Source organism: Apteryx mantelli, chromosome 40 (assembly GCF_036417845.1).
Source record: "Apteryx mantelli isolate bAptMan1 chromosome 40, bAptMan1.hap1, whole genome shotgun sequence".
NCBI lineage: Eukaryota > Metazoa > Chordata > Aves > Apterygiformes > Apterygidae > Apteryx > Apteryx mantelli.
In genome coordinates, this window is record NC_090017.1 from 537,960 (window position 1) to 550,447 (window position 12,488).

Here is a 12,488-nt window from a genome sequence, read left to right on the forward strand (position 1 = left end):
TGATCCTGGCATGCTTCCCGCCCCGTCCTGGCGTGTTTCCCCCCCCAATCCCGGCATGTTTCCCCCTCCCCGATCCCGGCGTTCCCCCCCCCCCCCGATCCCAGCACTCCCCCCAATCCCGGTGTGTTTTCCCCCCCCATCCCGGCATGTTCCCCCCCCCCCCGATCCGGCGCTCCCCCGATCCCAGCTCACGGGGGCAGTAGCAGCGGAGGACGCCCGGCTGGATGAGGGCGGCCGGCACGGAGACGCGGTCGAAGAGGCAGCTGTAGGCGCCGGCGCCGGCGCTCCAGGGCCCCGTGATCAGCACCTTGACGCCGCCCTGCGCGGGGGGGCGGGATCGGGAGTCAGAGCCCCCGGTCCCCGTCCCCATCCCAATCCCGATCCCCAACTCCATCCCGATCCCATCCCCGGTCCCCATCCCCATCCCGCTCCCATTCCTGATCCCCATCCCTGATCCCCATCCCATTCTCAATCCCCATCCCCAACCTCCACCACAATCCCCATCCTGATCCCATCCCTAATCCCCATCCCTGATCTTCATCCCATTCCTGATCCTCTTCTTGATCCTCATCCCAATCCCATCCCCAATCTCCATCCCTGATCCCTATCCTGATCCCCAATCCCCATCCTGATCCCCAATCCCCGATCCCATCCCCATTCCCCGATCCTCATCCCAATCCCATCCCCATCCCCAATATCCATCCCATCTCCGACCCTATCCCAATCTCCAACCCAATCCCATCCCTGATCCCCATCCCCAATCCCCATCCCATCCCTGAGCCCATCCCAATTCCCATTTCCAATCCGCATCCCATCCCCATCCCTGATCCTCATCCCGATCCCATCCCCAATCCCCCTCCCGGCCCCACGCTCACCTCCGGGTAGGACCACTCCGGGGAGAAGTCGGTGATGGAGACCAAAGCGTCGGCGTCTCCGGCGTCTCCGGCGGCCTCGCCAGGGCTCCGGGACGGCGCCGGCGCCGGCAGCAGCGGAGGGCCGCCGGGGGTCCGGGGGGCCGCTCCGGCCGCGGGGCTGGGAGCCCCCGGGCGCTCGTAGCCGCCCTCGTCCGTCAGCAGCTCCGAGATGAGGCTGTCGAAGGAGAGGCCGAAGGGCAGCTCGGCGGCTCCGGCGCCGCCGGCCGCCTGGATGAGGGAATACAGCTCCTCGGGCAGGTCGGGCTGCCCCCGGGGCGCCGCCGGCTCCGCCGCCCCCCGGCTCCCGCCGCCGCCGTCTCCATGGGCGTCTCCTCCTTGTCTTTGGCCCGGCCCGGCTCGCCGGCCTCCGGCAGCGGGAAGCGGCCCGGAGGGGGCAGAGTAAAGGGGATACGGCGGCGGCGGGCGGCGGCGGGTGAGGCGGCGCCGGAGCCTTCGGCCTCGCAGCCGTAGGTCTGGCCCTGCTCGGGGCTGTTGAGGAAGCAGTCGGGATCGAAGGCGGAAGCGGCCGGACCCGGCTCCAAGCCCGCTTCCAAGCCGGGCGACAGCACCAGGGCCAGGCCCACGGCGCCGGGAGCCGCGGGGGCCATTTCGGGTCCCCCCCCCGCCGCCGCCGCCACCGCCGCCGCCGCCGTCCCCCGCCACCAGGTGCTGGCTCGGCGTCAAGCCCAGCGGCTTTTTCCGGCGGTGCCGGTGCCGGCGGCGGTGCCGGCGCGGCGCCGGAGCCCCCCAGGCTGGCCATGACCAGCACGGGCAGCCCCGAGGCGAAGGTGACGGCGGCGGGGACGTCGGTGGGCAGCGCCAGCCCCGGCGAGGGCTGCGTGGTGTCGGGCGACGAGGGCGCTCTGGGCGGCTCCGGTTTGGCGGCGGCGGCGGCGGCGGGCTTCGGCCTCGCGGGCGCCCGGCTCCATTTTGGGCGAGATGATGCGGTGTTTGGTGCTGCTGCACTTGTGCCCGGGGGCGCCTGCGGGGAGGAGGAGGGAGGGGGGGGTCAGCGCGGCGTCGGCGTGCCGCGTGTCCCGCGTGTCCCGCGCATCCCGCGCATCCCGTGCCGGCGCTCACCGAGGCCGTCGGAGCAGAGGCAGGCGTGGGTGCGCGGCGCCGGCCGGGCCTGGTGGCTCTCCAGCACGTGCTGCACCACCTGCTCCAGGGAGAAGCCGCCGGCGCCGCTGCCGTTGCCGCAGCTCCACTTGATGCCGTGGACTGCGGCGGGAGCGGAGGAGGAGGAGGAGGAGGAGGAAGGTCAGCGCGGCCCCCCTGCTGCCCCCCCCGCGCCCCGGCCGCCCCCCCGGCTCTTACACATGGGCCGGAGCTGGCTCACCAGCTCCTCCTTGGACCACTTGAGCCATTCCTTGCGGTCGGCGGCGCCGGAGCAGAGCACGGGGCCGCACGCTTTGCCGCACTCCTCCATGGCCGGCACGTTCAGGTAGTGCACCAGCACGATGTCGGGGTTCTGCGGGGGGGGCACGGGGGCCTGGGTCCCTCCCGGGGGGTATAAGGACCCCTGGGTCCCTCCCGGGGGGCTTTGGGGGGGTACAAGGACGCCTGGGTCCATCCTGGGGGGGTTTTGGGGGGGTATAAGGACCCCTGGGCTCCTCCCGGGGGGTTTTGGGGGGGTACAAGGACCCCTGGGTCCCTCCCCGGGGGGCTTTGGGGGGGTGTCAGGACCCCTGGGTCCCTCCTGGGGGGGTCTTGGGGGGGTATAAGGACCCCTGGGTCCTCCCGGGGGGATTTGGGGGGGTATAAGGACCCCTGGGTCCATCCTGGGGGGGCTTTGGGGGGGTATAAGGACCCCTGGGTTCATTCTGGGGACACCAAAAGGGTGGCAGGACACCTAGGTCCCTCCCGGGGGGGTGTCAGGACCCCTGTGACCCTCTTGGGGGGGGGCTGGGGGGGGGTATAAGGACCCCTGGGTCCCCCCCGGGGGTGCTGGGGGGGTATAAGGACCCCTGCGGCTGGACCCTCGTGGGGGGCATCAGGACCCCTGGGTCCCTCATGGGGGGGGTATAAGGACACCCGGGTCCCCCCCGGGGGTGCTGGGGGGGGGGGAGATTAGGACCCGCAGACCCCAGGTGCCGAGAAGCCCCCCCCGCCCCCCCCCCCCCGTCCCCCCCCCGCCGTCGGTACCTGGAGCAGCCAGTAGCAGCGGGCGGTGGAAGGTGGGGACGATGGAGGAGTGCACGTAGCAGCCGTAGAGGCACTGCGGGGGGCACGGCGGGGCGGTGGGGGGTGGGCGCGGGGGGGCGCGGGGGCCCCCCCCCAAAGCCCCCCCCCCCAGCCGGCGGCGCCTACCTCCACGCCCTGCACCTTGAGCTTCATGTGGTCCTCACGCGTGGTCTTGCCGTCCTTGCGCTTCTTCCAGCAGTAGCCGTCCTTGCGGTACTTCACCTTCTTGCGGTTGTAGAGGATGATGGAGCCGTTGTGGGGCCTGCCGGGGACAGGGGGGGACGGGGGGGGACACGGGGGGGACGTCAGCGCGGGGCGGCGTCCCCTGCGGCCACCGCGGCCCCCCCTGCCCGCCGGCGCGCGGCCCCCCACCTGGTCTTGGGCGCGCAGGACAGCCACTCGTCGTGCTTCTCGAAGGTGATGAGGTAGGAGGCGATTTCCTGATGAAGGGCGGCCGGCGGTGAGGGCGGTGAGGTGTCCCCAAGGCCCCCCTGTCCCCATCCCCATGTCCCCAAGACTCTGATGTCCCCCAACGCCCTGTCCCTCATGCCCTCCTGTCCCCCGAGGCCCCCATCTCCCCCATCACCGTGTCCCCAATGTCCTGATGTCCCCCGTCACCGTGTCCCCAAGGCCCCCGTGTCCCCCATCACCCTGTGCTCAAGGCCCTGATGTCCCTCAAGGCCCCATCCCCAATGACCTGATGTCCCTGTCACCATGTCCCCAAGGTCCCAGTGTCTCTCAAGGCCCCATCCCTGATGCCCTGCTGTCCCCCAAGGCTCTGATGTCCCCCATCACCCTGTCCCCAAGACCCCCATGTCCCCCATCAGCATGTCCCCAAGCCCTGATGTCCCTCATCGCTATGTCCCCAAGGCCCTGCTGTCCCCCGTCACCGTGTCCCCGAGGCCCCGCTGTCCCCCAAAGCCCCGTCCCTGATGCCCCGCTGTCCCCTGTCCTCGATGTCCCCACGTCCCCACCTCGTTGGTGTTCCAGCGCAGGCGCTCCTTGGGCAGCACGGGGCATTTGGGCAGACACTCCACCAGCTTCCGGGGCAGGAAAACCTTCAGGTGGTTCCTCTCTGCAGGGCGGGAGGGGGGGGAGGTTGGGGGGGGGGGCCCGGACGCCTGGGCCCCCCCCCCCGCCCCCCCACGGCAGCGGTGGCGGCGGTGGCGCTTACCGGAGAGCTCCGCGGTGTCCTTGCTGCTCATGGTGGGGCTCCGCCTCGGGGCGCCCTCAGAGCGCGCGGCCGGGGCGGCTCCGCTCGCGGGGCGCACGGGAAGGGCTCGCACCTGGGGGGGGGGGGGGCGGCGTCACCCCCCCCGTCACCCCCCCCCGACGGCGGTGTCACCCCCCGGCACCCCCCGAGGGCAGTGTCACCCTCCTGTCACCCCCCCGAGGGCAGCGTCACCCCATCACCCCCCCGTCACCCCCCACCAAGGGCAGCGTCACCCCCCTGTCACCCCCCCGACGGCAGTGTCACCCCCCCCGTCACCCCCCCCAACAGCAGTGTCACCCCATGTTTCCCCCCCCAGGGCAGTGTCACCCCTCCTGCCCCCCTCCGACAGCAGCGTCGCCCCCGTGTCGTCCCCCCCCCGATGGCAGCGTCGCCCCCCTGTCCCCCCCCCGACGGCAGCGTGTGGGGTGACAGTGTCACCTCCCGTGTCCCCAGCACGTCCCGTCCCCCCCCCCGGCACAGGAGGGACGTGGCCCGACACGGGGGGGGTGGCATTGGGGCAGGGGGCGTCAGTGGGGATGGGGGGGGGCATGGGGACACTGGGGGGGATGTGGGGGGACAAAGGGACGCCGGGGGGGATGTGGGGGGGGGGGGACGTGGGGACACAGGGGGGGCGGCTCGGGGACGGGGCGGCCAGAAGGTCCTTCGGGGCAGTGGGCGGATGGGCTGGATGCCGTGGGGCCGGCGTGTGGGGCCAGGGGTGTGACAGGATGGGGGGGGGGGCTGCCGGGTCCCTGCCCCACGGCGCCCCACATCCCCTTCCCGTGGCTCCCCATGTCCCTGCCCCATGTCCCAACGGTCCCTGCCCTTTGGATCCCCCCACTGCCTCCCCTTGGCTCCCCACATCCCCACCCCACATCCCCACATCCCCGCCCCATGGCTCCCCACATTCCCACCCTATAGCACCCCACATCCCTGCCCCATGGCACCCCACATCCCCACCTCCCCGCCCCATGGCTCCCCACATCCCCACCCTATAGCACCCCACATCCCTGCCCTATGGCACCCCACATTCCCGCCCTATGGCACCCCACATCCCTGCCCCACATCCCCACATCCCCACCCCATGGCTCCCCACATTCCCACCCTATAGCACCCCACATCCCCGCCCTATGGCACCCCACATCCCCGTCCCATGGCTCCCCACATCCTCGCCCCATGGCTCCCCACATTCCCACCCTATAGCACCCCACATCCCCGCCCTATGGCACCCCACATCCCCGCCCCATGGCTCCCCACATCCCCACCCCATGGCTCCCCACATTCCCACCCTATAGCACCCCACATCCCTGCCCCACATCCCCACATCCCCGCCCCATGGCACCCCACATCCCTGACCTATAGCACCCCACATCCCCGCCCCACATCCCCACATCCCTGCCCTATGGCTCCCCACATCCCCACATCCCCGCCCCATGGCTCCCCACATCCCCACCCCATGGCTCCCCACATCCCCACCCTATAGCACCCCACATCCCCGCCCCATGGCTCCCCACATCCTCGCCCCATGGCTCCCCACATTCCCACCCTATAGCACCCCACATCCCCGCCCTATGGCACCCCACATCCCCACCCCATGGCTCCCCACATTCCCACCCTATAGCACCCCACATCCCTGCCCCACATCCCCAGATCCCCACCCCATGGCACCCCACATCCCTGACCTATAGCACCCCACATCCCCGCCCCATGGCTCCCCACATCCCTGCCCTATGGCTCCCCACATCCCTGCCCCACATCCCCAGATCCCCGCCCCATGGCACCCCACATCCCTGACCTATGGCACCCCACATCCCCGCCCCACATCCCCACATCCCTGCCCTATGGCTCCCCACATTCCCGCCCCACGGTTCCCCCCGCGGCCGCGCCGCGCCGCCCCCCCGTGCCCAGGCCCGGGCCCGGCCCACGTCCCTGTCCCCGCCCCGCGGCCCCGCCCCACCTGCCGGCACTGGGGGGCCGCCGGGGCCGCCGCCGCCTCCGTCCCCGCCGCCACCGCCGCCACCGCCGCCGCCGCCGGCCGCCATGTTCCCGCTCCGCCGGGGGCCGCGCGGTGACAGCGCCGCCGGCGCGTGACCTCAGCGCGCACGGCGGGGCGGGGCCGCGCGAGACGGGGGCGGGGCCTCCGCGGGGGAGGGCGGGGACGGGCGGGGAGGGCGGGGACTGGCGGGGTGGGCGGGGACTGGCGGGGTGGGCGGGGCTCCCCGCCCTGTGGCTCCTCCCCCCCCACCTTCCACACACACGCGCCTTGTCGTGCTCGGCGCGAAGCGGCTGTTTTGAGGTGAAAAGTGCGGATTTGGGGTGTTGTTGGGGGGGGGCAGGGAGAGCCAGCCCGTGGGAGGGGGGGGACAGGCAGAGGTGGTCAGGGGGCCCCGGGCGAGGTGGCTGCGGCCCCTCGTGTGAGCCGGGACCTCGTGTAAGCCAGGCCCTCGTGCGAGGTGGCCACAGCCCCTCGTGCAACCGGGCCCTCGTGCGAGCCGGGTCCTCGTGCGAGCCGGGACCTTGTGCAAGCCGGCCAAGCAGCTGGTTTCCGCGCGGAGCAAACCGCAGAGACACGGTGGGGGGCGTCACCAGAGTTTAATAATAGGAAAAGCAGGAACATTTATCACTGGGGGGGGGCACTGTGCGGCACGGAGCCCCACGGAGCCCCATGACGTCGCACGGAGCCGCGCGGCGTCGCGCAGACGGAGCCAAAACCCCCCCCGAAAAGGGGGAACCCCCCTCAGCGGGAGCGTCGGGAAACACGGCGGTGGGGGGGGCTGAGGCCGCTCACTCCTCGTGTCGCCCCAGGGCCCAGGGCAGCCCCGGTGGCCGGCAGCTCCCAGGGAGCCGGGCCGGCGCGCGGGAGGCGGCAGCCGAGAGCGGGAATTCCCAGTGCCACGGCGGCGCCGCGGCGGCCTGCGGGGGGGGGGAGGGGGGGCAGCGGTTAGGCGCTTTCGCCACCCCGAATCCCCCCGCTTTCACCCCATTTCCCGGCCCGACAGAGCTCACCTCCGCGCCAGCCGCCGCTCCGGAGGGCTCCGGGCGCCAGATCCAGGCCGCGGCCTCCGCGCTCGGCGTCTCCTCCGCGGGGACGGCGGCGGCGTATCCGCCCCACAGCTGCCTCTTCAGCCTGTCCGTGGGAAGAACCCGCACGGGATTGCGCGCGCGCCCGGCCCGGATCCGGCCCCCCCATGGGGAAAAAGAGGGAATCGCCCCCTCTCCCGGCGTCTTACTCGTCGATGCTGCTCTGCCGCCTCTTCAGCTCCTCCAGGTGGGAGCCAACAGGCGTCTCCGGGCGCTCGCTGGGCGGCCGGCGCCGCTTCCGCCCGCACAGCTCCCGTGGCGAGGGCAGCTCCGGCCAGCCAGCCGCCTGCGGAGCAGAGAGGCCCGGAGCGGCTCCGGGCAGGAGCCAAGCGCGCCCCGGGGCCAACCCTGCCATCGCGCCTACGACCTCGGATTGAGACGCATCCCGGCTTTTCCCGGCTGGCCTCGCAAAGGCAAATCCGCACCTTTGACTGGAATTCCGAATTCTTCGCGGGGCCTAAAAGATGGCGGCAACAACGTCCCACCTGTGCAAGGCCCCGGCAGGAAAGCCGCTAATTAGCGAAGGGGGTTAATTAAAACCAGGCCCTTTCGGGCGAAGGGATGTTCCCACCGGCTGACTGGATGCCGATCCCGCTTGGAGCGCTCGCCTTGGTGCACTCCGCTCGGGGCCAGGACCGGTTTCCGCAGCCCTGCTCCGCGCCAGCCCCCTCCGCCTCGCCCACGCGCCTGCATCCCCATTCCCATTTTTCCGTTGGATACCGGCCGCGCAAACGAGAGGGAAACCTGCTGGAGCGCATCGGCGTGCAGCAGGAATGGGGGAATCTCGTGGCATCCGTCCATCCGGCAGGGGCTGGAAAGGCAAACGGACATTTTTAGCGCTGCGGTGGGGGTTGCTCCGTGCTTCCCTAATAACATGGGGGTCCTTAATGATTCCAGGAGGGATGCGTTAATTAGCCACAGGGAAAAATAACGCCGGGGCCGGGAGAGCGGCTGCACGGAGTGGTTGCTCCGGTGCCGTGGGAGCGTCCCGGCTTCGCGGCCGGAGAAGCTGCCGCCTTGCAGGCCCGTCCCGCTAATTGCACCGCAAACGAGCGGCACCCGTGCGGGGGAGCGCGTCCCCCCCCCCAATGCCCCAGCGCTCCCGCCGCTTCCCTCCAGCGCTTCCATGCCTTTCCGGGAGCACGGAGGCCACGGCTGGGCAGAGGCCGGCAGAGGAACGCCTGGCATCGCGCGCTCCTGTCCCGGCCAGCCCGGCCCAGCATTAACCTGCCTTTTTTATTGATTTTTTTATTATCGTTAATTTTCCCCCCCGGAAAGCGCGATATCGGCGGCTTCGCGGGCGGGATTTGCTCCTCACGGCAGCCTACCTTGCTCCCGCGGGACGCCGGGGCCGCGTGGCGCTCGGCAGCTCGGCGGCGGCCTCGCGTCTGCTCACCGTCTCGGACTGCCTGCGAGGGGCAGAGGAGCCTGTGGCAAAAGCCGGGAAGGGGGGGGGATGTTCCCGACAAACCTCGCGGAAAACCCCCCAAATTTGCGTCAGGGGCTGAACTCAGACCCCGTCTGGGCAGACTGACGGGCCACGCGTTGTGCACGTGCTGCGAGAGCCACCGCGGATCGGAGCCCGCGGGGGCCGGGAGGGGAACGGAGGCTGCCGGCGGCTGGAAGCGCCTCCGCCGCGGCCGTCCCCGGACAAGCCCCTGTTCCTGCCTCAGCAGCCACGGCCCCTTTTCCATAAAAGCCGGGATGGTTTTGACGGACGCGAGCCGGCAGGGAGGGAGCGGGAACGCCAGGTGCCGGGCTGCCCTCTCCGGTTAAAGCAAGCCCCTTCCTCGGAGGAAAGTCGCTCCGGGCCGCTCCGGCCTTCCCGGCAGAGGGTTTGTCCCTGCTGGCCTCCGCAGGAGCGCTGACTCCGACCCATGTCAGAAAAGAAAGGAAAACCCTTGGGAAAAGGGGCTTTTGGAAGCCGCCGTTCCCCCGCCGTCGGCCCCTCTTTGCCGAGCACCCAGGGCGGCGTTATCGCAGCAAGGGGGAATAACTGGGCTGACGATAACCATCGTGATTAACTTCCCGGATTCCTTCCATTCCTTCCGCAGGGCTCCGGGCAGGTTTTTTGTGTCGGAAAGGTAGGGTTAGGGCAATCTGTGAGTTGACACAGGCGTGTGTGCGTGACTCACGGCGGTTTCGGTTATCACCGGAGGCAGCGGTTGGTGCTCGGTGCGCTGGCACGAGCCAAAGCAAACCTGCAGCTTTTAAGCACCAAAATTTAGAGGCGAGTTCTGCACCTCGGTTTCCATATGTGCAAAACGGGGGGGAAAAGGGTTTTCCTCACACTGGTGTTTCCAGCGAACTGGCAACAACAGCAAACTGGGCTGAAAGAAAAAACGGGCTTAAAAACATGGTAACGGAGACAAAAATATTGCCCCGGGCTGGTATTGCTAAACGCTGAGATGGTCCGGACGTCACAAAGCAGCCGGATTCACATGAGAAATTAAAAACAGACTTTTACCAAGCAGGTTGATTAAAAATGGAATAAACAAGCAAGAACGCGCCCCTTTCCCGTCTGCCCCGTCGCCGTGACGGAAAATGTTTTAACTCAGCAAAAGTTGTTGGACTCAAAAACAGCAGCAACCGGGTGAATTTTTTCTGGCCGCCGTTATGCATGAGCTCAGATGGAATTATGTTTTTCTTCTTTCTTTTGGGGCCTTCAAACCTGTGTTTTCTTAATACAGATTGGGAATCGTTATGCTTGTCCCAAATTGAAGAAGAAATGCGAAAAAGAGACTTCAAGGATACGGAAATCGTCGTGCCGCTCCTCGGCGCCAAGATACGGGGCTGTAAAGCTATTTCTGCGTTTCCTTTAGGGCCGGTGTTGCTTAACGGAGCCATTACATTTAATGGCGCTTAATCATTAAACGAGGAGGCTCCTTCCCCCCTCATTTGCGGCAGCGATGTGGAGTTTGGCCTTTCCCCCCGGATTTTTTTTTTCTTTCCCATTTATCTCCCTCTCTCGTGGTGCAGAAATTGCTGGGTTTGGCCGGGGCGGAGGGGAATTAAGAGGCGCCTGGCGCCGGCGCAGCACTATTTCCATTTCCACCAGCCGGGCCGGCTTCGACTCATCCGTGCCACCTGCTGGAAACGCTTTTTAGGGACCAAACGCGCAAAATTTCCTTCCTTACCGCTTCGCCTCCCTCTGCCCGCTTGTCCCTGGAAAAATAACCCCCACGAAACCCATGTTTATCTCCCGACTTATCACCGTACCTCGCGGAGGGGCCAAAGGTGGCGTGGGGCCGACGCTCCATGTTGCGGTGCCGCCGGGGGAACAGAGGGGAAAGGGAGGGAAACGTGAGGGAAAAGGTTGGTGGGAAAACGGAGGGAATGTGTGGGAGGGAAAGGGAGAGAAAACAGAGGGGAAGGAGGGAAAAGTTGCAGAGAAACGGAGGGAGAATGGAGGGAAAAGTGAGGGGAAAGTGTGAGGGAGAATTGGAGGGAAATGTGTGGGGGGAAAATGGAGGGAAAAGTGACAGGAAAATGGAGGGAAACTTGTGACAGGAAATGGAGAGAAAAGTGTGAGGGAAAATTGGAGGGAAAATGGAGGGAAATGTGTGGTGGAAATGGAGGGAAATGGAGGGAAAAGTGTGACAGGAAAGTGGAGGGAAACTTGTGACAGGAAAGTGGAGGGAAACCTGTGACAGGAAAATGGAGGGAAACTTGTGACAGGAAAGTGGAGGGAAACCTGTGACAGGAAAGTGGAGGGAAACTTGTGACAGGAAAGTGGAGGGAAACCTGTGACAGAAAAGTGGAGGGAAACTTGTGACAGGAAATGGAGGGAAAAGTGTGACAAGAAAATGGAGGGAAAAGTGTGACAGGAAATGGAGAGAAAAGTGTGACGGGAAAATGGAGGGAAACCTGTGACAGGAAAATGGAGGGAAGGTATGAGGGAAAGGAGGGAAAATGAAGGGGAAATGGAAGAAAGTGTGAAGGGAAATTGGAGAGAAAGAAAGGAAAAGTGTGGTGAGAAAATGTAGGGACAGTGGAGGGAAACGTGTGGCAGGGGAATGGAGAGGAAGGAGAGAAAAGTGTGGTGGGAAAAAGGAGGGAAGGTGGGAGGGAAAGGAGGGAAAATGGAGGGAAACGTGTGACAGAAAAACAGGGAAAGAAGGGAAAAGTGGCAGGAAATTGGAAGAAAAGTGAGGGAAAATGGAGGGAAAAGTGTGAGAGGAAAATGGAGGGAAGGTATGAGGGAAAGGAGGAAAAATAGAGGGAAGAATGTGAGGGAAAGGAGGGGAAATGGAGGGGATGGAGGGAAAGTGTTACAGGAAAATGGAGGGAAATGTGTGTGAGGTAAAGGAGGGAAAATGAAGGGGAAGGAGGGAAAATGTTGCAGAGAAACAGAGGGAGAATGAGGGAAAAAGTGTGTCAGGAAAATGGAGGGAAAGTGTGAGGGAAAAGTGAGGAAAAAGTGAGGGAAACATGTCAGGAAAACAGAGGGAATGTATGAGGGAAAATGGAGGGGAAATGGAGGGAAGAGTGTGAGGGAAAAGGGAGTGGAAAGTGTGACAGGAAAAAGGAGGGAAGATGTGAGGGAAAGGAGGGAAAATGGAGGGAAGCGTGTGGCAGGAAAAGAGAGGGAAAGAAGGGACCAGTGTGGTGGGAAAATGGAGAGAAAATGGAGGGAAAAGCGTTACAGGAAAATGAAAGGAAAGTGTAAGGGAAAAGAGGGGAAATGGAGGGAAAAGTGTGGCAGGGAAATGGGGGGGGACGGCGGAGGGGACGGAGGGCGACGGGGGGAACCGCAGGGTCGATTCATCTGCGTGAAGGGTGGGAAAGCCGGAACATCCGTGGCATCAAACGTCCGGGTGCGACGGCGGGAGAAGGGTCGGGAACGCGGGGGGAAAGACAGCGAGGAACAGCGACCGACCCTCCGGGGCCGGCTCAAAAGCGCGCTGTGATTTTTAAGCACTTTACAGGCAAACTTCTCCCCGCGCCGTGTGTTTCCTGCCCCGTCGCTGCCCGGAGGAAACGGGGCGGATTTCCTCGGACACCATTGGGGAGCCCTCCGCTCGGGGGCTCCTTCCCGTCGGAAGGGACCCGGAGCCGGCCCCCTGGCATGTGCCGGTGGTCTCGCTGGCGTCACT

At 66.4% G+C, this 12,488-nt stretch overlaps 2 protein-coding genes across 2 annotated transcripts; both read right to left on the reverse strand.

The window, feature by feature from the left end:
- Positions 1-160: 160 nt before the first annotated feature.
- On the reverse strand, positions 161-6,359 carry LOC136995204 (calmodulin-binding transcription activator 2-like; the record flags this gene model as incomplete). Its single annotated transcript, XM_067315022.1, is given in 12 exon segments — positions 161-319; positions 876-1,403; positions 1,601-1,896; positions 1,995-2,135; positions 2,232-2,385; positions 3,060-3,080; positions 3,082-3,132; positions 3,225-3,360; positions 3,471-3,538; positions 4,073-4,173; positions 4,273-4,384; positions 6,269-6,359. Coding segments are annotated over 11 exon segments (1,686 nt in total), but the record flags the coding sequence as incomplete, so codon positions are not given.
- A 525-nt stretch (positions 6,360-6,884) lies between these two features.
- INCA1 (inhibitor of CDK, cyclin A1 interacting protein 1) lies at positions 6,885-10,633 on the reverse strand. Its single transcript, XM_067315028.1, has 5 exons — positions 10,612-10,633; positions 8,721-8,801; positions 8,137-8,203; positions 7,542-7,678; positions 6,885-7,438 (listed from the first exon to the last, which is right to left on the reverse strand). Exons 3-5 carry the CDS (start codon positions 8,191-8,193, stop codon positions 7,096-7,098), a joined length of 537 nt encoding a protein of 178 aa, XP_067171129.1. The 5' UTR covers positions 8,194-8,203; positions 8,721-8,801; positions 10,612-10,633; the 3' UTR covers positions 6,885-7,095.
- Positions 10,634-12,488: the final 1,855 nt, after the last annotated feature.